This window comes from Helianthus annuus, chromosome 12 (assembly GCF_002127325.2).
Source record: "Helianthus annuus cultivar XRQ/B chromosome 12, HanXRQr2.0-SUNRISE, whole genome shotgun sequence".
NCBI classification, from domain to species: domain Eukaryota; kingdom Viridiplantae; phylum Streptophyta; class Magnoliopsida; order Asterales; family Asteraceae; genus Helianthus; species Helianthus annuus.
The window spans coordinates 61,947,421-61,974,652 of NC_035444.2; the positions used below are offsets into that span (position 1 = coordinate 61,947,421).

Below are 27,232 nucleotides of genomic sequence, written 5' to 3' on the forward strand. Positions count from 1 at the left end.
ATAGGTCGAATCTTGCCTAATTCCCTATAGTTATGGCTCTGATACCAATCTGTCACACCCCAACCGATGGCGGAATCATCGGGGCATGGCACTGAGCGAAACAGATTGTCCAGAAGTTTCCATAACAACTATCATTACTATTCAATTTATATAATACGTCCCATACCGTACCTCAAATAGCAAACAAATTATTACAGATAACATCTAGACAAATATTCTGTTCCGACAACTCAGACTTCAATGATTAGCAAATCGGCACAAGCTCCGTTTCTATCGGTTTGAAGGCATTGAGTGTAAAAGAGTTGAAAGAAAGTTGAAAAACCATCTTTCAATCCTTTTCACCGTGTAAATGTTTAGATCCGTGAAAGATCTTTGTTTGTTTATGTGGAAATCGGCTAGATCCAAGTTATTCTTGGTGGATTGAGGCCAAAACATGAAGTTCTTCAAGAACACCATGACGACATCATCCTAGAACACTTGAATCTTGATGATTTCACGGTTAGAAATCAAGATTTGAAAGATAGAAAGGTGTAGGAGTGCGTGTAGATCAAGAAAGTACAAGATTTAGGATGAAATCTTACCGGAATCGGAAGGAATCTGAGAAAAAGAGGGGAGCACGAGCTGGTCGGTCATAGGTTTCCAAAAGTAGAAAGTTTGAGAGTGACAAGGGGTATTTATAGGATGCCATAAGAGGAAAGTGCTGGCCGATCGGCCAGGCAGCTCGGTCGGACAGCCTATCCGATCGGACAACAGTCCGATCGGCTGGCTGTTCGATCGGCTGGTAGCCTGATCGTTCAGCTGCACGATTCGAGTGTTCGGTGCGACGATTTTTGATATTTTGATTTTGATTGAGGACGATGCGAGTACGATAGAGTTCCCTATTAAAATTACTTTTAATCCCAACCACTATATCTAACATACAATCATCTATATCTCGCGCTATCTCTTCTCCACCAATTATCATGATTCGATTTCGATTGAGTTCGATTGAGTTTCGATTTCGAGTCGAGATTCAATTGATTACCACACATAACATAAAGTAGACACGCACAAGTAACACATAAGGCACACACACATATAATAACGACCAAAATTCACGTAATTCGAGTCTCGAGTTCGATGATGATTAGATTAGTTCGATTACTGATTAATTGACTTTATCGCATTGTTACTTCCTATTATTCACAGTCGTAAAGCGGTTCGCATCGATAAATAAATTTCGATTAATTCGATTGCAATTAATTACTCCACATAATACTACTAACGTAAACATAAACATAAAATAGACTAACTACGGTCAAAGGAGTCAATCTTGACTTTGACTTTGACTTTGACTTTGAGTTCCGTAACACGGGGTGTTACATTTACTACCCACTAATCACATTCAAAGCCCAACCCACTTAAACCCTAATCCTTTCCCTATAAATACCCACTTATTTCCAGCCACTTTACCACTTTTACAACCCTTAAACCCTCTCAAAAACACACTTAAACACAACTGAGTTCCAGCAACAAAATCAGAAAGTTCAAGACTTTCTAATTGGGTTCTAACTCACTTCCTTTGCTCTTTTCTACTCATTTCTTTCTTCCTAACACTTGGATTACCTCTAGGAAGGTTTTCACAAGATTACTTGGGTAATCTAAGGTGAAACCTCACCATTTTTTTGGCCCAAAGTGTAATAAACTTTATGCTCATTTTTATTCCTTTGTATGTTCATTTTCATGTTGATAACTTGATGGAATCTTGTTCCCATCAAGCTCCTAATCAAGTCTATGATTGTGGGTTTGTATTAGGGCGATTACCATCAAAGTTATGAGTTCAAACAGTCACTTATTTTCTGTTTAAACTTGATAAACAAATGATGAAAACAAGCATAAGTCATCATCTTCTATATGATGAACTTGTGACTTGTGAAGTGTGAACAAATGGAGGCTTTGGCCCTCTAAATTAAGTTCCACTCCTTCATTTGAACACTTTTATGACATGATTAGATTAGATTTACTTTATTGTTATTCATGACTGATGCGGGCCCAAGTGTGGAGGAATGGGCTATTTTGTATTTGGAGGCCCAAGACCGCGTAACAAAAGGGGCTTCACTAAAATGGCTCTAACTTGGGGTACGGAGGTCCGTTTTGGGTGTGCGACCAGGCGAAATGAACGTGAGAACGAGCTCTATCTTGCTGCAAACGCCTACGGCGGTTTGGGTCATCATCCGGGCCAAAAAACGCTTATTTCATTACTTATTTGCATTTTTATGTTTTTTGAACTATTTTGGGCTTTTTGTTTTAGGCCGTGTGTTTGGCCCGTTATCTTTTTTAGGCCCATTTCGAATTTCGGTTTCTATTTATATGTCCCTCTAGTAATATGAATGATCAGAATTGAATTTTGAAACTATCGAATTTTCACTTCAAATTCCGTGGCCTTTGGGTTGCAATTTGGGGGTTGGGGAAGAACTACACGGGTATTCGCAGAATCAACGTGTTGATCTTCATTTTCCGTATCACGCGCTACATCAATGACCCTCATCATCTTCAAGATGGTGTGTGTAGTGGTGAATCTTATAATGAGGTTTTCTAACTTCCATGCTTGACATACATGATGCTATATGACAATACTTGATTGGACTTAGTTTTTAGGAGGTATTATTACTATATTAACTATGTATAATTATATAAAAACATGGCCTAGTTTATTGTGTGAATAAAACCATGATTACCCATCATAAACCTAAGGTATCATATCAAAGATTCTAGAGTTCTTGTTATGATTCCAATGGGTAATTTGGGACCCATGAAACCACTTGATATGGTGTCATAAACAAACTCTTAGAACTTACATATTACTTTCATATATACATACCTTTACTACTTTAAATTCCTAATCCCGATTCTAAACACCCCCATAAACTCCAGCACCGAACACGTTCATTCTCCTATTCTCATTAACTCGTTAATACATGGATAATCGGAAGACTTAGCAATTTTGTGAGTATACTTGAACCCCCTTTTCGTTTACCACCTTTTGGGGTGTAGCATGTTAAACTATAAACTTACACTTAAACTTTATTCCTAAATGCACAAACATTCCTTATACATGCATGCATACTTGATTACTTGATACTTTAATCTTGGGGTTATACGTTTTGTGTTAGACTTATCATTAACTTTGTACGAGCCTATCCTTGACATATATAGCTCTATAGGATTAACGCACCGCTTGTAAACTTTGGGTTATTAATAGCTTATTGCGTTTCATCATTGGTTTGATTAGTTAAACACATGCCGATTTTATTGTTTATCTTGTTTTAGTAGCTTGCCATGTGGAATTGTTTAAAACTTATCTTTTATGCTATGTATGAAAACCTGTATACTCGCCAAAGCATATTTGTGTTAAACTTTATTTTAAACATGTTACAGGTTGAGGATTACGATGCTTGAAACTGAAGCAGTGATGATGCTTAGATACACATATAGACGTCTTAGGTTTTAATATGTTGTATCAATTTTGTACTTGTTTGTGGTATCATTTTTCTTGTATTGAACATGTTGTATTTCAAGTGCCATGTATTGTAACACTTTTGAATGAAATGAAATCAGTTATCTTTAATTCTATTGTCACTTTAGTGTCATGATGAAATGAGCAATCTATATTCGTCTCACTCCGATGTTTTCGCCACCGGTTGGGGTGTGACAAAATTGGTGGATCAAAATTACATATCACAATCAATAGCATTTAACGTTTAAATCCACAATTTTTGATATGTGTTACTGGGAATAATTTGTTTTTATTTAATAATAGTGATATTCCATTATATGCAGAACTTGAGTTGCTCATCTATGATCAGGATCTACGAAAGAATATTCCATTATATGCAGAAGTTTGAGATTTGTGCAAATGCCAAAGTTGTGCAGGTTGCTGCTTTGTAGGCTTAAAGTAAAGGTCTCAGAGCATTACAGTGCAAGTGAACGACAGTAAAAAGGTAATGTAACCTTAAGATTTGATTTTGGAAAGAGAGATCTGATCAGATTTGATTTTGGATCTTGATTGTGGGTGTGATCCAGATCTTATTTTGGATCTTGAAAGAAAGGGATAAACTTTTATATGATTTTTGTAATATTCTTTTATATTATTAAATGATAAAAGGACTAATTTACCCTCAGATAGGGTCCACTTGGTTAGATTTAACTATGAAAATTAACTTAGTTAGGGCTCAATGACATAATTTGCAAGTGTTTGCAAACATTGAGTATGTTTTTTGTACTTATTGAAGATAAAAGACACACTTTCCAATCTGGTGTCAACATAAAAGACGAATTTTGTGATTTACTCATTTATAATTAACGTAATCTCATATGAAGTCAACTAACTATTCTCACTTTTCATATTACAAACCAATGATAGTGTTGTTTGGTTAAGTTAAACCCGCATATTAGCTCGTTACTAAATGGCGACACTGGCGGAGTGGCGCTACTTTGTAGCCAATCTAACCTTTCATTTTTTTCAGAGTAAATTACAAGTTTTGTCCTTTATGTATATACGAAATTTCAGGCGGTATCCTTTGTCTTTGAAATTGATGAGTTTTGTACTTAATGTATCAAAATCTTACACATTACGTCCTTTGCCCCTAACTCTGTTAATTTTAACAGTTAAGTGAAGGGTAAATTGGTCTTTTTACCTAATAATTATTTAAAAAACCATTTTCATAATAATTATTCATCACCATAACAACTGCACCCTGTTATCATCATCCCCACAAGGCCACGACCTATTTCTCTCTCTTTCTCTCTCAAATGGTCGGGGTTAAACTGATGAGCAGATCTCAGAATTCAAAAAAGCCTTTAGCCTATTCGATAAGGACGACGATTGGCGATGGGATCTTCCACGCCCCTTATTCTATCCCTCATTCGATTTGTTTGGTTATTGAGTTCCGTTTGAATGTTTTGCTGCCTAATTTGTGTTTTAGACGGTATGTGTTCGTGTAATTATGTTAGAAATGCTTATTACACGGTTTGCTAGTATGCATTTTTCTCTTGTATGAAGTATATGATTCTAGGTCATTGATTTGGGGGGTTTTTCATGGTTAGGAGCGAATTAGCTAATTAATATGATGCAAACGTGCAAATGGTGGGGGGGGGGGGTAGTGCACGGTCCTCCCAACCGCCGAAGTGATCCCACTCCGGGAGCTGCTACCCGACCAAGCTAGCTGCGCGGTGAATTCCCCTTGCCAAGTTCTTACCCTGGGCATTTTCATGTAACTCCCAAGACTCGAACCCGGTACCTCTGGGAAGAGGTGGGTGTCGGTGGCCAACTGGACTACCCCAATTGGTTCAACAATAATTACATCAAATGTGCAAATGATGTAATTATTGTTGAATCAATTGGTGATTTGAAGTTCTTCTGATGAAACAGTTATTATAAAAGTTTTGTTTCATTTTGCATCCTTTTAATGTAAATGAAAAATTAACATGTTTATCATTTTGGGAGATGGGATATGTTGGGATCTGGAAAGGAAAATGGATAAGATTGTTATATTCCTCAACGGACATTATTGTAACCTAGCAGCTTATGAACATTGGGTCAGCAGCATATGCGAGAAGAAGGTGACCGATGGCTTTGGAGGTTGACAGACGAGGAAGAATAATTTTTCGGTTAAATGGGTGCAGGTGGACATCGGAGAGAGGCAGGGTTCAAACGGGTGGTGGTGTATAATTATTATTATTTTATGTGTAACTCTGTTTTAATTATTATCAAAATAGATTTTTAAATATAGGTAAAAAGACCAATTTACCCTTCACTTAACTGTTAAAATTAATAGAGTTAAGGGCAAAGAACGTAACGTGTAAGATTTTGAAACATTAAGTACAAAACTTATCACTTTTAAAGATAAAAGATACCGCCTAAAATTTCGTATAAAGATAAAGGAAAAAAGTTGTAATTTACTTTTTTTTTTTTTTTTTCAAAATATTGTTTAGATAACATTATTAAAACTCACCCAATTTCTTTTAGTTTATATCGAAGAAAACATTGTTTAGATAACATTGTTAAAATTCACTCAATTTCTTTTAGTTTATATCGCAAAGAGAACTTTCTAGAATGATTTTTCAATTTCAGAATATCGCAAAGAGAGGAATGACTTTTTTCATTTTCAGAATTTAAGGTGTATATGATTTATTATGGTGTATAATCAGTTATTGTTATATAAAGATTCACTCAACCCTTTATTATTTATTTATGGGGTATAATCAGTTACTGTTATATAAAGATCTACCACCTAAATTATTTGCCCAAAACGAATAATCCACAGAATATTCCGTCAATTTCCAACGGCTACATTTCAAAAACCGTCAGCTCAGATTTCTTTTTCTCCAAGACAGTTAACCAAAACCCACTGTCTTCGTTTATTCCGCCATTGCTTTAAATACCATTCCCCCAATCACCTTTTCTTCTCATCATTTTACTCTCTCTCTATAATTCTCTCTCTCTCTCTAAAACCTTTTCAAACTCCAGTCAATCGCCATGGGTACTGTACTGTTGTTCTCGATCAATTTTACTCTATATGTATCTACATAATCGTCTATAAATTGATTTTGATTTTGTTTTTGTTTTCTTGTATGATTTGTTTGAATTTGCAGCAGGTGCTAAGATTAAGATCGGAATCAACGGTATGTTTGTGGTTTGATTATTGTAGATTGATCTGTTTTTGAGTTTGTTAGTGTTTTTGTTTACTGATTTGCTGGATCTGAATGAAATGTTGCAGGATTTGGAAGGATCGGTCGTCTCGTTGCTAGAGTTGCTCTTCAAAGAGATGATATCGAGCTTGTTGCTGTTAACGATCCATTTATCTCCACTGACTACATGGTAGTTACTTAGTTTTATGTTTTTTTTTTTTTGTTATGAATTATATGCAGAGACTAGGGTTTATGTGCTATATGTGATTGTTATTGGATCTATATATGAATGTTGTAACACTTAGTTTTAGTCGTTTGGTTGGTGATTAATAATTTAAAATAATGTTATTAATAATAATGATTAATGATACAAGTTTGTTGCAACTGTGATGCTTATATGATCAAATCACACAGTAGTACTTGATAATTCAGAAAGTAATCTCAGTTTTAAATGTATTTAGTTGCTGAGGCTAAATTATGCTTAAAATAGTGACCTCTAAGGCCTAAGCCATGTTGCTGTCTACCTTGTGAAATTATTTGTTTATATGTTATTTGATGAAAATTAATGCTGTGAATTTATACATCCTTACAGTATGTTGTGCTCTGTGTTTGTTAAATGATCCGATCACATTCTAGTACGTGTTTTTGTTAGAATCAACACAATATAAATGCGTGTGGTAATTCTGGAACTGATTTCAGTTTTGAATGTGTATAGTATTTATTGAGGTTTAGTGAGGCTCAAAATAATGGACCTAGGAGCCATGTCTTGATGTAGTTTTTAATCTCTGTTTTTATGTTTATCTTTATACTTAAATTACTATTCAACTTGATAAAATCGATGCATTCTTACTGTACGTTGTGATGTCTGTTTTTGTAAGGATATAACATGGTGTAGTTTAAATGGTTAACAATGTGATTTAGTTGATTTAATGGTAAACAATAATGCACTTAGATCATAATTTGAAAGATTAATTTTATCTGAAAACACTTACGTGTTTATTTTCCTGCAGACATATATGTTCAAGTATGATACTGTTCACGGTCAATGGAAGCACCATGAACTTAAGGTTAAGGATGAGAAAACCCTTCTCTTCGGTGAGAAGCCCGTCACTGTTTTTGGCTTCAGGTAAAATCTATTTGAGCACTAACATCGTATGTTGGAAACTTTTTCTTTAATCTTTCAAATTCTCTAATTTTACTTATCTTTTGTGCATTTAGGAACCCAGAAGAGATCCCATGGGGCTCTGTTGGAGCCGACTATGTGGTTGAGTCCACTGGAGTCTTCACCGACAAGGACAAGGCTGCTGCCCACTTAAAGGTCTGATTCGATTTTTTTTCGTTCTGTATTGTTTTTTTAAATAAGTCATTCAGTTGTGTATATTTGTAAGAATGACACAGTGTGCCGGTCGCCATGGTCGGGTCGGGTTTGGTGACTTGAAACGCTTTTTGTTCATTTTTAAAATTTACTAATTATTAAACATCAAGTATGATTACAAAGTTATACACTTATACTATGTCATTAGTAGTATAACTTTTTAATATTATGACCTGAGGGATTTTATGTATTAGAAATGCATTTTGGGCGACTTTGCCCCCATTCCACATGTTTTTAGCTGTTTTATAAATCCACACATTTACAAGTAAACTGGTCAAAATTTACGCCTCTAGTCAAGTTGAACGAACTAGCATCTTATATGATAATATTTAAAGTGAATATAGATTTTTTTTAAATAAAATGTTTCCGGAGGTTTTAGGCAATAAATGTACACTTTGTACACGGTACCACATATGGCCACATTTGAAGAACCTATATCTTTTTTCACCCTGGTGGTTTGCTTAACTTATATATTGTTTTGTTTGATCAGGGAGGCGCCAAAAAAGTCATCATCTCTGCTCCTAGCAAGGATGCTCCTATGTTTGTTGTGGGCGTCAATGCACACGAATACACACCTGATCTTGACATCGTTTCTAATGCTAGCTGCACAACTAACTGCCTTGCTCCTTTGGCCAAGGTATTATTAGCCCACTCACTGGATTAACAAACAAGTCCCTGATAAAAACTCAATGAATATATCCCATTGGAAATGTTTCTTATATCCCATTGGAAATGTTTCTTATTTCTTTCAACTTACATTTTGTTTTACAATTTTCAGGTGATTAACGACAGGTTTGGAATTGTTGAGGGTCTTATGACAACAGTCCATGCCATGACTGGTAACGTGGCCTTAACTAATTCACTTCATTATACAAGGACTTGAAATGTATATAATTTCTTGTTAACCCATTGCAGCTACCCAAAAGACTGTTGATGGTCCATCTATGAAGGACTGGAGAGGCGGAAGAGCCGCTTCCTTCAACATTATTCCAAGCAGCACCGGAGCCGCCAAGGTAATATATTTTCAAATTATAAAACTTTAATATAATGATTTAGGAATGTTCTTTATTAAGCGTATTTTATTTGTGTTCTTTGTAGGCTGTTGGCAAAGTTTTGCCAGCCCTCAATGGCAAATTGACCGGAATGGCCTTCCGTGTACCAACTGTTGATGTCTCGGTTGTGGACTTAACCGTGAGGATTGAGAAGGCAGCTACTTATGAGCAGGTCAAGGCTGCCATCAAGTAAGTATAAATTAGTTATTTATTATTAATGTTTATTCTGGTTAACTGATCTTGAAATAACTTTGTGGGGGTATTTTTGTAATTCAGGGAGGAATCAGAGGGCAAACTCAAGGGAATTTTGGGATATGTTGATGAAGATCTTGTATCCACCGACTTTCTTGGTGACAGCAGGTCTAGCATCTTCGATGCCAAGGCCGGGATTGCTTTGAATGACAACTTCTTGAAACTTGTCTCTTGGTATGACAACGAGTGGGGATACAGGTAATTTCATTCGACTTGTTTCACAAGGTCATTTGGTTACTACTAATTACTTGCTCTTGCCGCTTATTAACGTTTTATAACTTTTTTGCAGCTCTCGAGTTATTGACTTGATTTGCCACATCGCGTCGGTCAAAGCCTAAAGGACAAAAGCAAAGGTGTGAATCATGGCGGTTTTTCTTTTTGAGTTTGAATAACGAGAATCCTTTTTGTTTTTTTAGTAGACTCGGTTCCTTTTTGCGAGTTTTGATTTGGTTCCATTGTTTCGGAAAACCATTACTGATTGTATTCAATCTTCCCTAGTATATTTTGATGATCGTTTTACATTATGTCTGATATTTGTCAAGTTGAATATGCATCAAAGGTTTGAAATTTATATTTAAGAACCTATAAATTTTATGTTTGAATCTTAGACCACTATTATGGGGTGTTAACAAATAATATACACTCTTATGGGGTGCTAACAAATCATATACATTTTTATTAAAGGCCAATGAAATTTTATTAAGAAAACCAATGCTCGCTAAATCATTCTCTCAAGTAATCTCGCTTGCGCCTTCGACCAAAATTTTAAACTATAAAAAACTAAGTGCTCTAATCTCGCCCTTTTAAGTGAACGTTCCTTCTGACCAAATTTACCGCCTCTGGTATCTGATTCATGACCTCCTTCAACGGCACCCAGATCTGGATACAAGTCGCTGAATCAACTTCTTAAGGCTCCTTATCGAAAACAAACATTACTTGTCTTCTTCGTGCCCGAATGTAACGTCACTTATGGCTCTGCCCAAGTGATGTTCTCTTGTCTCTTCCGGCTCCCTAGGATACTGAGACCACTGAAAGTGAGTCATGGTATCCGATCCACTAACCAATCATATAAGGCACCTCAACCCAAGTACGGAGTACCCTTTTTTGTTTCACTCAAGTCTCAACGGAGGGGATTCTTGTTGAATTCATAACACTTTTTTTTTTTTTTTTTTTTTTTTTGAGACAATTTTTTGTTGAAACAAAGTGCGGAGATATTCAGCGACTTTTTTTATCATTTCTATTCAACCACTTTAATTTCATCATATACTTTAGTGAAAATCTAATTTCTTTTGCAAACTCATCTATCATCTCATCTACTTTTAAAAAGTTAATTGTACATATGTGTAACAATCATTTAAATTTATTTTTGCTGACTCAACTGCCATCATATTTACTTTTAAAAAGTTGTTCCAAGTGAATTCACTTTTTGCATCTTGACGATGTTTGTATGTGTCATTATAGGGCGTTTTTTAAAATGGGTGTGGGCATGATGTTTGTAATAAAATTAAATAAAAAATCCATCAAAAAATCTGATTGGTTTTTACAAAAAGGAAAATGAAGGTGATTGTCACACAAGAAATGGGCATGAGCGTGGAAAATAAAACGCCTAAACCAAAATATGCCAAAAAAACGCTCCGGGGGCCGATGTTGGGCGTTATTGGGCAAAAAGCCCACTTTTTTTACCACTACGGTGAGGAAGAAACTTGAAAATGGGATGTGGAAGCGTGGTGTTATTCGACACGTGACACACTCTTTTTGTTGTTATTTTATATTTATAAACTAGGGTCACGATATACTAGGAAATTTATTTTGGCTAGAAAGATATGAAGTAATCTTAATAAAAAAAAGGAGGCGCGTGAGTTTGTTTGGGATATTTTAGTCAATCAAAAACAATAGTTTCTCTCTCCTCTAGTTTTCCCCCGTTTTTAAACGTTAATAACTCTTTCATATGACATTATTTTTTTTTATAAAAATTCCACACAAAAAAGCGAGCGTTTTTTATCTTTAAAACGAGTATACTATTGCTATATTTTTGAAAAAAAAAATCGAAAACCCAGATACGTAAAACGCAATTGGCAAAAAGCATGAATGACTTTTTTCTAAAACGCAATGACAAAAGATACAAAGAAATGTCTTGTTTCTAAAACACAATAGACAAAAAATACAAAAGAAATGTGTTATTTCTAAAACGCAATGACTGAAAAAACACAAAGAAATGTTTTTTTTTTTTTTTTTTTTTTTGTAGTAAAACGCAATGGTCTAAAAATAAAAGAAATGTCTTATTTCTAAAATGGTCAGAAAACACAAAAAATGTTTTTTTTTTCTAAAACACAATTGACAAAAACACAAAGACATGCCTTGTTTCTAAAACGCAATAGACAAAAACACAAAAAAATGTGTTATTTCTAAAACGCAATAGCTGAAAAACCCTGTCTTTTTTGTAAAACGAAATGGCATAAAACACAAACAAATGTCTTATTTCTAAAATGCAATGACCAGAAAACACAAAAAAAATGTTTATTTTAAAATGCAATTGACTAGAAATACAAAGAAATGTGTTTTTTTTTTTTCTAAAACACAATGTACTAAAACACAAAAAAAGTGTTTATTATAAAACACAATTGACTAAAAACACGTAAAAATGTGTTTTACCTAAAACGCAATAAACTAAAAGCACAATAAAATGTGTTGTTTCTAAAACGAAATGGACTGAAAATATAAAAAAGTGTTTTTCATTAGTTTGTAAAAGCAATGACTCAATTCAAAAAACTTAGATTGTAAAAATGTAATTTAAAATTTTCTTACGTAGATCGAAGTCGATTTCTTCATATTGACAAAATTTGACTGCTAGAAACACTTAGCAGCGACCGAATCGAACGAATCGGGTGATTCGCTTCAAAATCACAGGAAAAAATGAGATATTGTATGAAATTAGATTGGGTTTCTTCAAAAAAGTTGAAGAGCACGTTGGTTGGTGACGAAAATCACACTATAGTGTAGTGATCATTGAGATAGAAAGTGAAGAAAACGTTGAAGATGAGGGTTTTGAACTTACATGGAGAGAAAAAGGGAGAAGATTGTATAAAACTGACTAAAATATCATTCCCCTTTATTTTTAAATTTTGACACATGTCATAATCTTATTGCTTCCTATCCTTTCTAACCAAATTAAACTTTCTATTTGATTCTCTCACTATAAACTATTAAAAATTTATTTAATTTTAAAAGAAATCATTAATACTAATATAATAAACAGCATTAATAAAAATATTGCATAATTTAAAAACCCGAAGTTGGTTGAACGTCAATATGTTTGGATCGGGGTATCGGCGTTGGTTCGGTTGAGACGCTTGAGGCGAAGTGGTGTTCGGTACTTTGCCCACGCCATAGGGGTTGTTCAGATCAAAGTTACGGTTGTGCGAATGCATTATTTTTTTTATAAAAAGTAGAGAGATTTTATATAGAATTGGTTAGAAGATAATAAAGTGAAAACTGGTGGAAAAAGATTGAGTCTTTTTTTTTATATAGGGGGTATATATATATTAAATGTTTTTTTTTTTAATTTGTGCTGCTGGGATCCAACTGCTATTAGCCACGACACACAACGTCGCCTACAATGCCGTTCCCAAAGTGGTGTGACCGGCGTGGAAAGGCATAAACGCTACTAAACCACGCACACACCATATGGTCTAAGGACCCTGGTCATTAATTATTAGAATTTGGAAAAGAAACAAAATATAAAAACAAAAACTTAGAGCATTCATTTATATATGATAAAAAAGGAACTGAATGAAGAGTTATTATATATTATTATTATTATTAATATTATTGAATACTACTTTTAATATTATAATAAAATACATAAATACATGTACGATTTTGTTCGGTATCGGTACAAAATGGTAAAAACCAGAATCAGCCAAGTATAGAAAACGCCAAAAGTCGGTACTGAATTGATATTGAAAATCTTTTAGTTCGGGAATTTCGGTACTGCTACCCGGTACCATTTGCTCATCCTTGATCACGGGTGCCGTAGATTTTCTTCAACTTTTAATGATTTTTTTTCAAGGGTAGAGATGGGCTCGGTGCTAACCGATACCAAATCGATACTGGTACCGAAAATACCGGTTACGGTACCGGTATATGAAGGTAAAAATCGGTACTAGGAACGCCAAAAGTCGGTACCGAATTGGTACTTAACATCTTTCGGTTCGGGAAATTCGGTATCGGTGCCCAGTATCGTTTACTTATTTTTTACCACAGATTTCATACGAACAACATCATTACCATACAACTTATTTATTGATTTTCTTTCGGTTATCTTTTAATTTTTTTTTACATTTTCTTTTTATCTTGTCAACGGTTACTTGCGCAACGCGCTCGTAGTGATTTCAAAACACATGTAAACACATACTAAATAATAAAAGATGTTCGCCGCAACACAGCGACTGTGATAAACATAGTAGTATTATAAAATACGCAATGTAAGAAAAACATAGAGCACATTTGCAAGTACTTATATTATTATTATTATTATTATTATTATTATTAATGAATACTATACTATAATAAAATACATGTACGGTTTTGTTCGGTATCAGTAAAAGAAGGTAAAAACCAGTATCAACCTGGTATAGAAAACGCCAAAAGTCGGTACCGAATTGATATTGAAAATCTTTTGGTTCGGGAATTTCGGTAGTTCTTCTTATATATTATTATTCTATATTATTATTATTATTATTAATGAATATTACTTTTAATATTATAATAAAATACATGTATGATTCTGTTCGGTATCGGTACAAGAAGGTAAAAACCAGTATTGGTATAGAAAGCGCCAAAAGTCGGTACCGAATTGATATTGAAAATCTTTTGGTTCGGGAATTTCGGTACTGCTACCCAGTACCATTTGCTCATCCTTGATCACGGGTGTCGTAGATTTTCTTCAACTTTTAATGATTTCTTTTTTTTTAGTTTCAAGGGTAGGGATTAGCTCGGTGCTAACATATACCAAATCGATACTGGTACCGAAAATATCGGTTACGGTACCAGTATATAAAGGTAAAAATCGGTACCAGGAACGCCGAAAGTCGGTACCGAATTGGTACTTAACATCTTTCGGTTCGGAAAATTCGGTACTGGTACCCAGTACCGTTTGCTTAGTTTTGACCACAGATTTCATACGAACAACATCATTACCATACAACTTATTTATTGGTTTTCTTTCGGTTACCTTTTAGTGTTTTTTCTACATTTTCTTTTTATCTTGTCAATGGTTACGTGCGCAACGCGCTCGTAGTGATTTCAAAACACATGTAAACACAAATTAATTAATAAAAGAAGTTCGCCGCAACACGGCGACGGTAATAAACCTAGTTCATATTAGTTTCTTTATCCCAACCATATAGTTACAATAAAAAAGACACTATATTTTCTTTTTGCTTTTCAATTAAATAATATTTTTTTTGTAGCTTTATTGTTATTTTTTTATCTCCTTCACTTACAACCACCTTAAATTAAAAATTAAAAATAAAAAATATTAACAAATAAATATAAGGAATAGTGTCATGTGTCACCTGAAATACACTGATGGAATGTCACATTTTTTTTTCTATTCACTCACAACCGTTTCTTAAAATGTGTAAAACTTACTCACAAATACTCACAAATATATTTGTTGTGAAAGCTGTTAACAAGTAAATAAAAGCCCATGACCAGTGGCGAAGCTTGAAATTTTTTTACGGGGGTTCGAAAACGTATATACCAAAAAATTTCTATTGAACCGGGGGGTCGAAAACATACATACCCAAAAATTTCTATACGAAAACTACATATATAACACTACAAACTACATATATAACACTACTGACCAAAAAGTTCGGGGGGTCGGACGCCCCTCCCGGCCCCTTCAAAGCATCGCCCATGCCCATGACACTTTGTTGTTGTAAATGGATGATAACAAAAATATCTATTACTTTCAAAATGAATGTAAGTATCAACTAGTGACATCATAGTTTAGTATCATATTTTAAGGGTGAGATAAGGCTCGTTTAGGGATAATTAGGTCTTGAGTTCAATTCTTAAAAGTGTTTTTTCTATTGGTTTTCCTCTGAATTGATGTACGCTAGTGAAGATGAATATGATCGGGTGGTTCTGCTAGCACGAGAATACTTCCTTGATCCGTTAGTGATCTAAATTTACCGTTAAAAAAAGGTAAATAAAAAAATTGAACTTAAAAAACTCTTCTTCCATCACGCGCGCATCACGTGCATACATCAAGCGGGATTCGTTTTCAATATATCCGATCATCAATTCATGACGATAGCCAAAACTCCCGATATTTTTCACCCTCTCAAGTCTCTACAACCACGGTGGTTCCGCCGCCACGTGTACAACCGCCGGTAAGCTTCTGTAATCCAACAAACAGAACAAAACGAACTACCGGATGAGTAGAAGCTTCTAGGTTTCGCGTCTTATCTCCCCTCTTTATTGTCACATTATTCGATTTCTAGGGTTTCATAATTCACCCAAATTTCGTAAAATTACAGGCATTCACTTCAATTACACATTCATTTTATATCCTATTGTTTGATTGATATATGTATTAGTGCATTACTGTTATAATTAGATCTGTGCCTGTTAACCTAGATAAAATCTGTAGGTTAGGGTTTTAGAGTGGTGAATTTGTGTTCTGTTTTATACATGAACAAGTATATGGCACCAGGTAAACATGGGGGATACCGCGATAACGAATCCGATGATTACGATGTCAATTTCTCTAAGCGCGAGTTTTATTATAAAGAAGGCGAGAATGAGGATAACCGGTTAAGGAATGGTAGTAACGAGGGTTATGTTAGGGGTAGGAATAGGGAAGTTGTGAATGGAGGTGGCTATGGTTCGGCGTCTAGGAAGAGTTTCACGGGTGGAAGTGGTGATGGTGGGGTTTTGAGGCGTGGTGATCACTGTACTAGGGTTGGGGATAGAGAACCGGGTGAGGTGTCTAGTGAGAGCGGGTCTGATGAAGCTGTTGGTTTGGAAATGGATGGTAAGAATAATGAGGGTTTAAAGATGGAAAACGGTTGTAAATCTACTAACAATAGTAAAAAGAGGAAGTTTTCGCCTATTGTTTGGGACAGGGATGATAAGGAAGGTAGTAATTCATCAGTGCGTAGGTCTTTGCCGGCTAATATTGCTCCTGCAGCTGTTGTGAGTAATACACGTGTAGATAGTAACATGATTCAGAGTGTAAACCGGTCTTCAGGTAATACTTCGATTGATATTCAGAAGCATAATTCTTCGGGATTTGAACCGCATGTTGGTCCATCTACTTTCCCTATTCAGGCAGAACATGTAGGATTATCGTCTTCTGTGCAGGAAGCGCATGTTGGGTACGTTCAGGATGTAGGACCATCAGAAGAAGATTACATGCCCACACGGACAATAAGATCCTCGCGGTGGGCTGATGATGCCGATTCTCCATCCGATGAAGGTGAACTTTTCGATCATAACCGTATCCCGCAGAGGAAAGAATCTTTACACTGGTCTGTTGAAAATAGATCAAGGAAACCGTCTTCAAGTCCAGAGGATGGTAAGCATTATAGAGGAAGCTCTGAACGAACCAGAGGCCAATCATCTGCACGATCATCTGAGTCTGAGGAAGCAGGTATGAATGATTTTACTGTAAATAATTTGAAATCGGAGGACTACATGGAGATAGACGATGAACCGAAAAAGGATGGTACTGATTCAGAGAACGGAGATGGATCTCCGGGTACACCGGAGCCTGTGGTTCCTTCTCAAAGAAGTGTGAATATGCTGCAAGGTTGTAGAAGTGTTGATGAGTTCGAAAGATTGAACAAGATAGATGAAGGGACTTACGGGGTTGTTTTCAGGGCCAAAGATAAAAAGACAGGAGAAATCGTTGCGTTAAAAAAGGTCAAGATGGAGAAAGAACGTGAAGGGTTTCCGTTGACTTCTTTACGGGAAATAAACATTCTTCTTTCTTTTAATCACCCGTCAATTGTTGATGTGAAGGAAGTGGTAGTTGGGAGAAATCTCGATAGTATTTTTATGGTAATGGAATACATGGAACATGACCTTAAGGCGCTTATGGAGACAATGAAACAGCCTTTTAGCCAGAGTGAAGTTAAATGTCTCATGCTTCAGCTATTTGAGGGAACAAAATATCTTCATGACAATTGGGTTCTTCATCGGGATTTAAAAACTTCAAATTTACTTTTGAATAATCGGGGTGAGTTGAAGATTTGTGACTTTGGTCTTTCTCGTCAATATGGGAGTCCTTTAAAACCATACACTCATTTGGTGGTGACTCTTTGGTACAGGTGAGAAGCAAACACTTCTGAAATATTTCTTTTCTTTCATTTTAAATAACAACTTGTTTATTGTATTTCATTATCGTTTCATCCGTAATCATCGTTCTTTTATGCCAAAGTGTATTTGCTTTTCTGTCTTTGTTGCCATGCAGTTAAATCGGTGATATATCACCGATATATCGGTTATCGGTCCCATGTAAAATATCAGTGTCAAATATTGGTCAGGATATCGGTACCAATATTATCGGCGATATTGACTGATATATGACTGGTATCTGACCTATATTTTACTGATATATCACCGATTTTCCCGATATCAGTACCTTTCATATCAGTTCTACCATTCGTCTTTCTTCTTATTGTTAGTATTAGTGTTTTAAGTCTTAATTGTTAGTGTTAAATTATAGTTATTTTTAAGTCTTAATTGTTAATGTTAAATGATGGTGTTTTAAGTCTTAATGAGTTCCTACTTGCTACAATTGTTAGTGTTTTGCAAGTTGCAAAAGGTTAATTTGTTACTGGTAGGAGAGTATACTGAATTGTTAGTGTTAAATTGCTATATATATAAATTCTACATGATAATATGATATTAAAATTACTGATATCCCACCGCGATAACCTATATCTCGAATATTAGTCCTTGACCGATATCCGATATTTTATCGCATTAACTGCTTAGCTTTGTTGCAATTATTTCGATTATATCTGCACTAGGAGTCTTGGGTAAAAGTGTTCAATCTGATTTAAGATAATACCATTAATAGTGAATGCTTTGATGGTCTGGTCTTTTATAATTATCGCATTGTTGCTGCCATAATCTTATTTTGTTGTTTAACGTATCTTCAGGGCACCAGAACTTCTTCTGGGAACAAAACTATATTCTACTGCAATTGACATGTGGTCATTGGGTTGTATCATGGCTGAACTGTTGTCTAAACAACCGTTATTCAATGGGAAAACAGAGTTTGACCAGCTTGACAAGGTAAGTTATCGTATATAGTTTGTGGGTTGTGTTTGACTGTTTTGTTGTTATTCTTATTATTCTAATATAATTGTTGTTGTTATTATTATTAGAGTAAAATGCCATTTTCGTCCCTGAGGTTCGGCCAGTTTTGCGACTTTTGTCCAAGGTTTGTTTTTCCGCATATGGATCCAAAAGGTTTGAAATCTTGCCATTTTCATCCAGCTCGCTAACTCCGTCCATTTTTCTCTGTTAAGTAAGGGCCAAATAGTCGCAAAACTGGCCAAACCTCAGGGCATTATACTCTTGGGTAAAGTTCTTGTACAAATAATCTTAACATACTAAACATACAAATTGAAGGAAAACTCAAAAAGACAAGGTGACATTTTTGTAATTATCAATAACTATCAAAGTTACTCTACAAATATACCTAAAAAAAACCTACCCCCCCCCCCCCCCCCCCCCCACACACACACACACACACAAGCTAAAATGCCCCCAAAAAATCTAAAAAAATAAAAAAAAAACAAACAAATTATTTTATTTTATTTTTTGAACATTTTTTACTAAAAAATCGCTACTTTTAGTAGCAGCAAAAAAAAAAAAAAATTTTCCTTTTTTTTCGCTAACAAAATGTAGCGATTTTTTAATAAAAAATGTTAAAAAAATTGTGTTTTTTAGGTATTTTTGGTTGAGTTCACATTTGTATAGTAACTTTGATAGTTGGTGGTAATTACAAAAATGCCACCTTGTCTTTTTGAGTTTTCCTTCAATTTGTATGTTTAGTATGTTAAGATTATTTGTATTTGATCTTTTGCCTTATACTCTTATTATTATTGTTAATGGGTAGTCATTGATGCCTCATTATAACAGATATTCAAAACACTTGGCACACCAAACGAGACTATTTGGCCTGGGTATTCTAAGCTTCCTGGAGTCAAGGTGAATCATGTCAAGCATCCGTAAGTGTCCATTTTCTTGATTTTTTTTTTCTAAATTTAAATAAGTTCACGTTTTCTTATTTTTGCCAATGTTTTCCCAGGCTTCCAGCTTTGGGTGAATTTCTGGTCTGGCTTTCTAGCTTCTGTCGGTGACAAATTTTTTCACATGTTAAGTTCTCTGGGTTTTATTTATTACTTTGCATTTTTTACAGGTATAATTTACTGAGGAGAAAATTCCCGGCAACGTCTTTTACTGGTTCACCTGTTTTGTCTGATGCTGGGTTTGATCTACTAAACAAACTTCTAACTTATGACCCTGAGAAGGTATCATTTTGTAATTGAACATTTTATGTGGTCATAAAGGTTTGAGTAAATTGCATTTTACGTCCTTTAAGTAAAGAAATTACACTAGATGTCCTTTATGCTACTGTTTCTCATCAGGCGGTGTCCTTTTACTCTAACCCAGTTAATTTTTTCTGTTAACTTTTAACACGTGTCACTCACATGAGAACATAATGGTCATTTTCACTTGATAACTAAAACAAAGATAAACAAAAATAATATATATTCACAACAATATAAGTGAAAATGACCACTATGCCCTCATGTGAGTGGCACGTGTTAAGAGTTAATAGCAAAAGTTATCTGGGTTAGAGCAAAGGACACCCGCCTGATGAGAAACAATAGCATAAAGGACAACACCTGCAATTTGGCGTAAAATGCAACTTACTCTAAAGGTTTATAGCTCTATTACGATTTTCAAAATGACATAAAAGTTATTTTAACCTTTTTTTTGGAATATTTTCAGCGAATAACAGCTGAAGAAGCTCTCAACCATGAGTGGTTTCGTGAAGTTCCTCTACCGAAGTCTAAAGATTTTATGCCCACTTTTCCAGCTCAGCATGCTCAGGACAGGTTTGTTAATTCTAATTTTTTTATATAACTGATTTCTTATTTCTCAATGAAGCTATTCCTTTCATATTCCTGTTTTTTGATTTTACTAGCAATGGCTTTTTTACTATCTGTCAACGAATGTAATGAAAACACACGATATAACATTTTTATTTGTTGATAACTAAAACCCTAGAATATTTTCACTTCAATTAAAATATGTTTATGAGTATGATGATGTGTTTTTTTAATTAAATTAACTAGAAAATCTATTTTTTCATTGTGATCTTAGTTGATAGTCTCAGTATCTTCTAGTTTGTTTAACTTTTAATCATGTGTAATCTAAAATTTGGATGTATGTGATTATATTGTTAAAATATGCACTAGGGGCATGTTTGGCTAAGCTTTTTGAAACAACTTATTGACTTATTGGCTTTTTGAAAAGTCATAAGTTTCATAATGATGTTTGACAATGAGGGTGTATGTGAGGGGAAAAGTGACTTTTCCAAAAAGTCACTCCATACTGACTTTTCCAAAAAGCCAATAAGAAGTTTTATAAGCACTCGCAAACACTCCCCAGAACTGCATTTGTACGTTTGTTTACATAATAAATTTATGAAAAACATGATTTGCTTACCGGTGTTTCACAAATGTAATAAACAACAACAACAACCATACCCAGTAAATCCCACAAATAGCAAAGCTACTTATAGGGTCTGGGGAGGGTGGGATGTAGACAGACCTTTTCTCTATCCATAGGGATAGAGAGGCTGCTTCCAGAGAGACCCTCAGCTCGAAAACGAACAACAAACCAACCAACAAATGTAATAAAAATTGCATTTATTAAAGAACATGTTTATCTCTGTTTAGAAGATTAACTAAAGCCATTCTAAACAATATACTTAAATGGTCATTCTATTCTGTCAATCAACCAAACATGATAATGGAATGTGATCACACGTTCCAGTACATTGGTCATTTTATTTAAAGTACACGAATGGTCCCTGTGGTTTACCAAAATTTTCGATTTGGTCCCTAGCTTTTCCAAAAGTACACGGTGGTTTGCACTTTGTAACGCATTTAGTCCCCAACTTTTTTCCAAAAGTACATGGATGGTCCCTGTGGTTTGCACTTTGCAACACGTTTAGTCCCTAACTTGGACATGATATTTGTTGGCCGAGTACTAAATGCGTTACAAAGCGCAAACCACAGGGACCATTTGTGTACTTTTGGAAAGTTAGGGACCAAATTCAAAATTTTAATAAATCACAGAGACCGTCCAACCAAACAATCTCTACATTTTATTGGAACTTAAAGAAAGTATTTGTTCTCTTAGTTATTTGTTTGTTTACTTCAGGCGAACACGGAGGGTAATGAAGAGCCCGGACCCATTAGAAGAGCAACGTAGGAAGGAGCTGCAACAAGCTAAATTTGGGACAGGTGGCCTATTTGGATAGGCTAAAGGGTGCACCGAAATTGGGGCATGTGGCTTATATTAGATTTCCATCTTTTTGTACTCACGAACTGACATTTTTGAGGTGAGAGTTCATGTGCTGAGGTGGAATTGGCAACATTCGTTTGAGTGAATATTATCAATGTTTTTTAGCAGGTATCCTTCCATCATTTTGGGAGTTGACCAGGTTGACTTCTTTGTGCAAGGTGTTACTTTCTTGCAGAAGGTTTTTTTGGAACTTGTGTAACATATTTTAGTTGGTTACTGTAAAAACAATACATGGAATCTGATCTAATACCATATGAATTTGGGATTTTTCTTGTATTGTGCTTTATCTTTTTTTTTTTTTTTTAATTTTCGTTTTGCGTCTGCAAAGGGGTGGTTGGTGTAGCCAGGAGTGGCGATTTAGCTTGTCATCGACGGATGATTGTTTTTCGAATTTGCTCACTTTCAAGGTAATATTAAAACAATATGGAATGCCATAAGGGATGTATGATTTTGGGTAGGTGATTTATCTCTCCTCCCTCCTTACACCATTAATAATGGTGTTTAATCATATTTTTTACCCTTCAACAACTATACTTTTTTCTTGCTACTTGTTTTAGCTTTTAGTAAAGGGTAAAATAGCCAACCCATTACTTTGGTGAGTTTTTAAAGCAAAAGAGGTGGTGTTCAATCTAGTTGATTCTTTTATCTAAATCTTTGGAAGCTAAGTGAGATTTTATTCCAAGCTAAGTTCCTGCGATATTTCTGTGCTGGGATTCTGGATACTTCTTTTTTTCAGAAACATGTTATTTGTCACTCTGTCTTAGAGGTTGTAAAATGAGCGGGTTGCGCAGGTTTTGTAACGGGTCAAAAAATATATAAAAAATTTGCTACAAGTTTTACATGAAGTGATGAAACACCTTTTTGTCTAAACAGTAAAACAATAATTATTTCAAGTATGGTGTAAAATATTGCTGTTTAAATTTTAATCTGTTATTTGAATAAATTGATTCTTGAGAGGTTTTATTCATTGATTATATGCGTTGGACGACTTTTAAAACATAAACTTAATCGAAATTAAATTGATCCAAAATTGCACATACAGTCTGGAACATAGGTTTTTTAGGTTAGCATGTTATATAGATGTCTTTCAAGGTTTTCTAAATTAACATTGATCAAAATGGCCATTTTTAGTCTGAAACAACACCATCTTTCACGTTTAATTTTCTCTTGGAACTAATATTTAATAAACCTAAATTAATACAACTCAAGACACATTAACTTTTCAAAAATTTACAAAACATATTTAATTTTGATTTTTCTAAGTTTATTTTTTATTTTTTTTAATTCGAACATGTTAAAGAAGCAAAACAACGAGAGGCAGCTTCTTGTGGTATGAGCTGGTAGTAATGTGACCGACTATATTCGTTGTTTGAGTTACCCTTTTGTTAAAAGGTTACCTATTAAGATTCTTAAGTATATTTTTTACTATTTCATTTTTTATATATATTAGTTACCTAAGAAAATTTAGAAATAGAAAAAATTAAAAGTCATTAAACTAGTAGATTACTATGTTACTATCAGGCCGGGTATTACCTTATAGTAGTCTAATACCATCCTCAACTTATATTTGTGAAAATTTTCAAAACTAATCTCGTACCTGATTACATGTCTCAAATGTACTGGGTTTGGTTGTCTGATTTGGGCTCATTTGTCATCTCTGTTTACAATGACAATATGTAATTGAAATAATATGATGTAGGTTATGTATGGTGAACTCAATACATTTTGGGTGACCTTCAACTACTTGTTAATCAATCATATGCGTTTTGTTGGCTAATTCTATACGAAAAACAATTTGTGGGCCACCTATCGATTTGCCAATTGATTGTCGCTAGCTAATGGGATTGATCAGCCACCTTTGATTTTCATCGGCACATGATTGTCCTTTTGGGATTGATGGACCACCTTTGGCCATGATAAAAGGAGACAAAAGCATGTTACTAATCGAATGGAAAATTAAAATGTATAGTGAACTTGATGTATGTGTGTCGACAGGGGCCCTTGACTGCGCTAGTCTTATTGGGCTCCCTTAACAGGCCCAATTATTATTCCTAATGAGATGCATATAAAAGAAGCGGAAAAAAAGAAAGCCTTTCATATGTCTTCTCTACAAGGCCATTAATGACCTGCAAGAAGAGAGAGAAACCAACGGCTAGAGAAGTACGAGGTACGTACTAGCCTCATTAATGGCGAAGGCCATCTCTCCGGCTGGAAAGGGACACGTATGTTACGACTGTCAGGACATCAGCGGGCACTTAGGATACCGTTGGATCATCCAGAAGAACCTAACTGGTTGATACGCTTTCCGTGTATATAAGCTATCCTCATGGTCATCCAAGGTATGCATTCAATAACTCAAGCATTTACTCGTCATAACGCATTAATTCCAAACATTCTCTAAGCCACATTGAATACTTGGAAACCAGGATTCACACCATATATTCCGACGACATCAGCACGTCGGAATAATCTTATATCTCCGGCAAGTTTACTTATTCTCACGCCGGAGCTTGGTCACGGATCCCCCCTCCAGGGTCCTCCGTGACGAGGCTAACGGTGCTCTGTTTTGCAGGTTGAAAGAAAAGCCCATCGGAGCGTTGACGAGTCTCATTAATCTCTAACCGGAGCTCGGGGATTCGACAGTATGTATGATCTTTTAGTTGAAGTAAGAAATTGAACAATATCAAACTTAATTTTAAAAGGCTAAAAAGTATAGCATGTTTAAAAAGTAGGATTAATTCATCTATATCCTTACAAACTTGAAAAATTTTATATACACTTAACTAAAATTAAAAATATCATGTATGCCCTTACAAAATAGTTAAAATATCGAATATACCAAATTTATAAAAAAACAATCTAATAAATAGTCATTTTGCCCTTATTTTTTTTGAACGACGACTTTCTTGTATTAGGTTACCACATTCCCCAAATTAGAGAGCCCCGTTGCCCCACTCTGGCTAGACTATGTTGTCTTAACCGGGCCCACACTGGCTTCGAAGTTTGGTTTGGGCATTCCCCCGGGAAACCATACCGCCGACTGCCAATTGACAGCCGTTGTATCACCACAAGAGTTGAACACTCTCTGGGGTAACACATGATGGAACGAAAACCCGGAAGGTGGGCTTAGTATAGAACCTGACACCTCTGCAAAGAGGCTAAGCTCTATCCATCATTGGCTAATCCACTAAAGTGACACAAGTGAAGATTTAACTTGGGTCTTCATTAGCGAATGCAAGCCTCTCTACCAGTATAACATCTAAGTTTTCATATATGTTCATCTTTTAACTTCATATTTTTATATAACATATTTTAAGTTTAAATTTATTTTTACCCATTTTTATTTTTATATATTTTTTCTCATAAACAATAGTATTCTCCATTTATAAAATTTAAGCTAACTAAATTAAGCTATAAATAAGTAAATATAATATTTCATGTTAGAGGTGATATATGAGATTCAATATTTTAAAAAAATAATGGTAAAATTATCTTTTATTAAATTGTTTTCAATGAAATTTTGCATAAGTATATATGATATTTTGCAAGTTTGTAGGGTGCGCATATATATATATATATATATATATATATATATATATATATATATATATATATATATATAGGATAAAGATCCATTAGGAACCACCCTTTATTGCGAGAACCGCGAGAACCAATGTGAACACATGGCAAATTTGCAATTAAGTGACATTTAATAAAAAACACGCTCTCCTTATTTCCATCCCCTGTCCACGACAGTCTTTCACAATCTAGGGTTTCATCAGAGATCTTGCATCCATCGACTACAACGATCTTACAGCGGCGACTGATATCCAAAGAATAGCATAATCTTCAATTGAGTTTTCCTGTTTCTATCTTTCGCCAATCCTCACACAGTTCTTCAATCGGTTTTGGATTTATATGATACCATTCAAAGGTAGGAATACCTAATTTTCATCCGATTTTGGATTCTGCTTCCATTTATCTTCATTATTCACTGATTTGTTCGATTTTCTTCATAATTTGCAGGTTTTAGTTTTCTAATCCAATTCAGACGTTTATGCGATGATTTCAATTTATGATTTGCCCTTGATTCGAATCTCGCTTTGAAAGATTATTTGGTTGTTCTGGAATCGAAACAAGTTGCAATGACAGGACGATGGCTGCTGTAAGTAATTCAATTTTACATTTAGCATACTCCAGCAGGTTTTATTCTATTCGAATCCCAAATAAATTAGGCATTCTTGTTTGGTGTTTGATGGTAGTTGCAGGTCAGAAGTGATGGTGAATTTTTAGCCAAGTGGTATCTTCTCAAGTAAAAGGTTTATATATAAATCTTTAATTTGTCAATAGATGGTATTTTATATCCATTTTATGTAAATTGTGACTCGTTCAATGATATACTCCTTTGCAGCATGTTCACAATTGTTTTATGATGTAAAATATGATTACTCAATATTATATGCACATGTGCATTGTGTCAATTGCATCATGTTTTATGTTGTACATTATGGTTACTCAATATTATATGCACATATATTATATGCACATGTGCATTATGTCAATTGCATCATGTTTTATGTTGTACATTATGGTTACTCATAATTATATGCACATATATTATCTCCACTTTGGGGGTTCGGTAGTTCACCAGCACCAGTTCATAGTCTTCTCACTCGGCCGATAGGCATTCACGGCGGTTCACGGCGGCGGAGAGCCGTGCACGGTGGTTTTCATGGCATATAGATAGTCGTGTTCATGTACTTCATGGCGGTTGCAGTCGGCACGATGTTTACAGTTGCATATGGCGTCTTCGTGTCGATCCTCGTATATCCGATGAACCTCCTCATATATTGTCTGAATATCATCATCATACAACATCTGATGCCGACTTTGGTGGTCCATCTGTTGTCAATCCCGTTGATAGTCACAGAATTATGTCTAAAACTATTGAAAGTCGACATACCCTTCATAGGTTTGAAATTCAGACTCTTGACTCTATGTCTACATCACTTTGACAACACCTACAAATACAGATCATCAAGAGTTACAATTCATTCGATTTGTGACTAAAGGTATTATGTTGACTGTAAACAATGTTTATACTTTTGTAAATGATATTGTATTAAATGATGTGTACATGTGCATTATACTGACTGTAAATGATGCTGTATTAAATTATATGCACATGTGCATCATGTTGATTGTAAATGATATTGTATTAACTTATATGCACATGTGCATTATGTTGAAAATTATA

The 27,232-nt window shown here is 34.8% G+C and overlaps 2 protein-coding genes and 1 long non-coding RNA gene across 11 annotated transcripts; all 3 read left to right on the forward strand.

The window, feature by feature from the left end:
• The first annotated feature begins 6,373 nt into the window (after nucleotides 1–6,373).
• LOC110895113 (glyceraldehyde-3-phosphate dehydrogenase, cytosolic) lies at nucleotides 6,374–9,926 on the forward strand. 2 transcript variants are annotated; one of them, XM_022142397.2, is made up of 11 exons: nucleotides 6,374–6,521; nucleotides 6,634–6,663; nucleotides 6,759–6,859; nucleotides 7,680–7,795; nucleotides 7,888–7,987; nucleotides 8,535–8,681; nucleotides 8,823–8,883; nucleotides 8,960–9,057; nucleotides 9,143–9,285; nucleotides 9,373–9,546; nucleotides 9,638–9,926. In XM_022142397.2, the coding sequence occupies exons 1-11, from the start codon at nucleotides 6,518–6,520 to the stop codon at nucleotides 9,684–9,686; spliced, it is 1,023 nt and encodes a 340-aa protein (XP_021998089.1). In that variant the 5' UTR covers nucleotides 6,374–6,517; the 3' UTR covers nucleotides 9,687–9,926. The 2 variants fall into 2 exon arrangements, with proteins under 2 accessions (XP_021998089.1, XP_021998090.1); XM_022142398.2 differs by having other exon boundaries at nucleotides 6,404–6,521; nucleotides 6,637–6,663.
• Nucleotides 9,927–15,620: 5,694 nt separating this feature from the next.
• Nucleotides 15,621–22,249, forward strand: LOC110895115 (cyclin-dependent kinase G-2). Of its 8 annotated transcripts, none has more exons than XM_035980604.1 (7): nucleotides 15,621–15,749; nucleotides 16,073–17,690; nucleotides 18,528–18,663; nucleotides 19,516–19,604; nucleotides 19,796–19,907; nucleotides 20,392–20,498; nucleotides 21,832–22,242. In XM_035980604.1, exons 2-7 carry the CDS (start codon nucleotides 16,387–16,389, stop codon nucleotides 21,929–21,931), a joined length of 1,848 nt encoding a protein of 615 aa, XP_035836497.1. In that variant the 5' UTR covers nucleotides 15,621–15,749; nucleotides 16,073–16,386; the 3' UTR covers nucleotides 21,932–22,242. The 8 variants fall into 8 exon arrangements, 5 of the variants coding, with proteins under 5 accessions (XP_035836497.1, XP_035836494.1, XP_035836495.1 ...); XR_002566906.2 differs by adding an exon at nucleotides 19,685–19,709 and having other exon boundaries at nucleotides 15,657–17,690; nucleotides 21,832–22,249; XR_004874151.1 differs by adding an exon at nucleotides 19,685–19,698 and having other exon boundaries at nucleotides 15,657–17,690; nucleotides 21,832–22,249.
• A 1,839-nt stretch (nucleotides 22,250–24,088) lies between these two features.
• Nucleotides 24,089–26,139, forward strand: LOC118484722. Its single transcript, XR_004874153.1, has 3 exons — nucleotides 24,089–24,640; nucleotides 25,732–25,909; nucleotides 26,002–26,139. It is a non-coding gene; the product is annotated as an uncharacterized LOC118484722 (long non-coding RNA).
• Nucleotides 26,140–27,232: the final 1,093 nt, after the last annotated feature.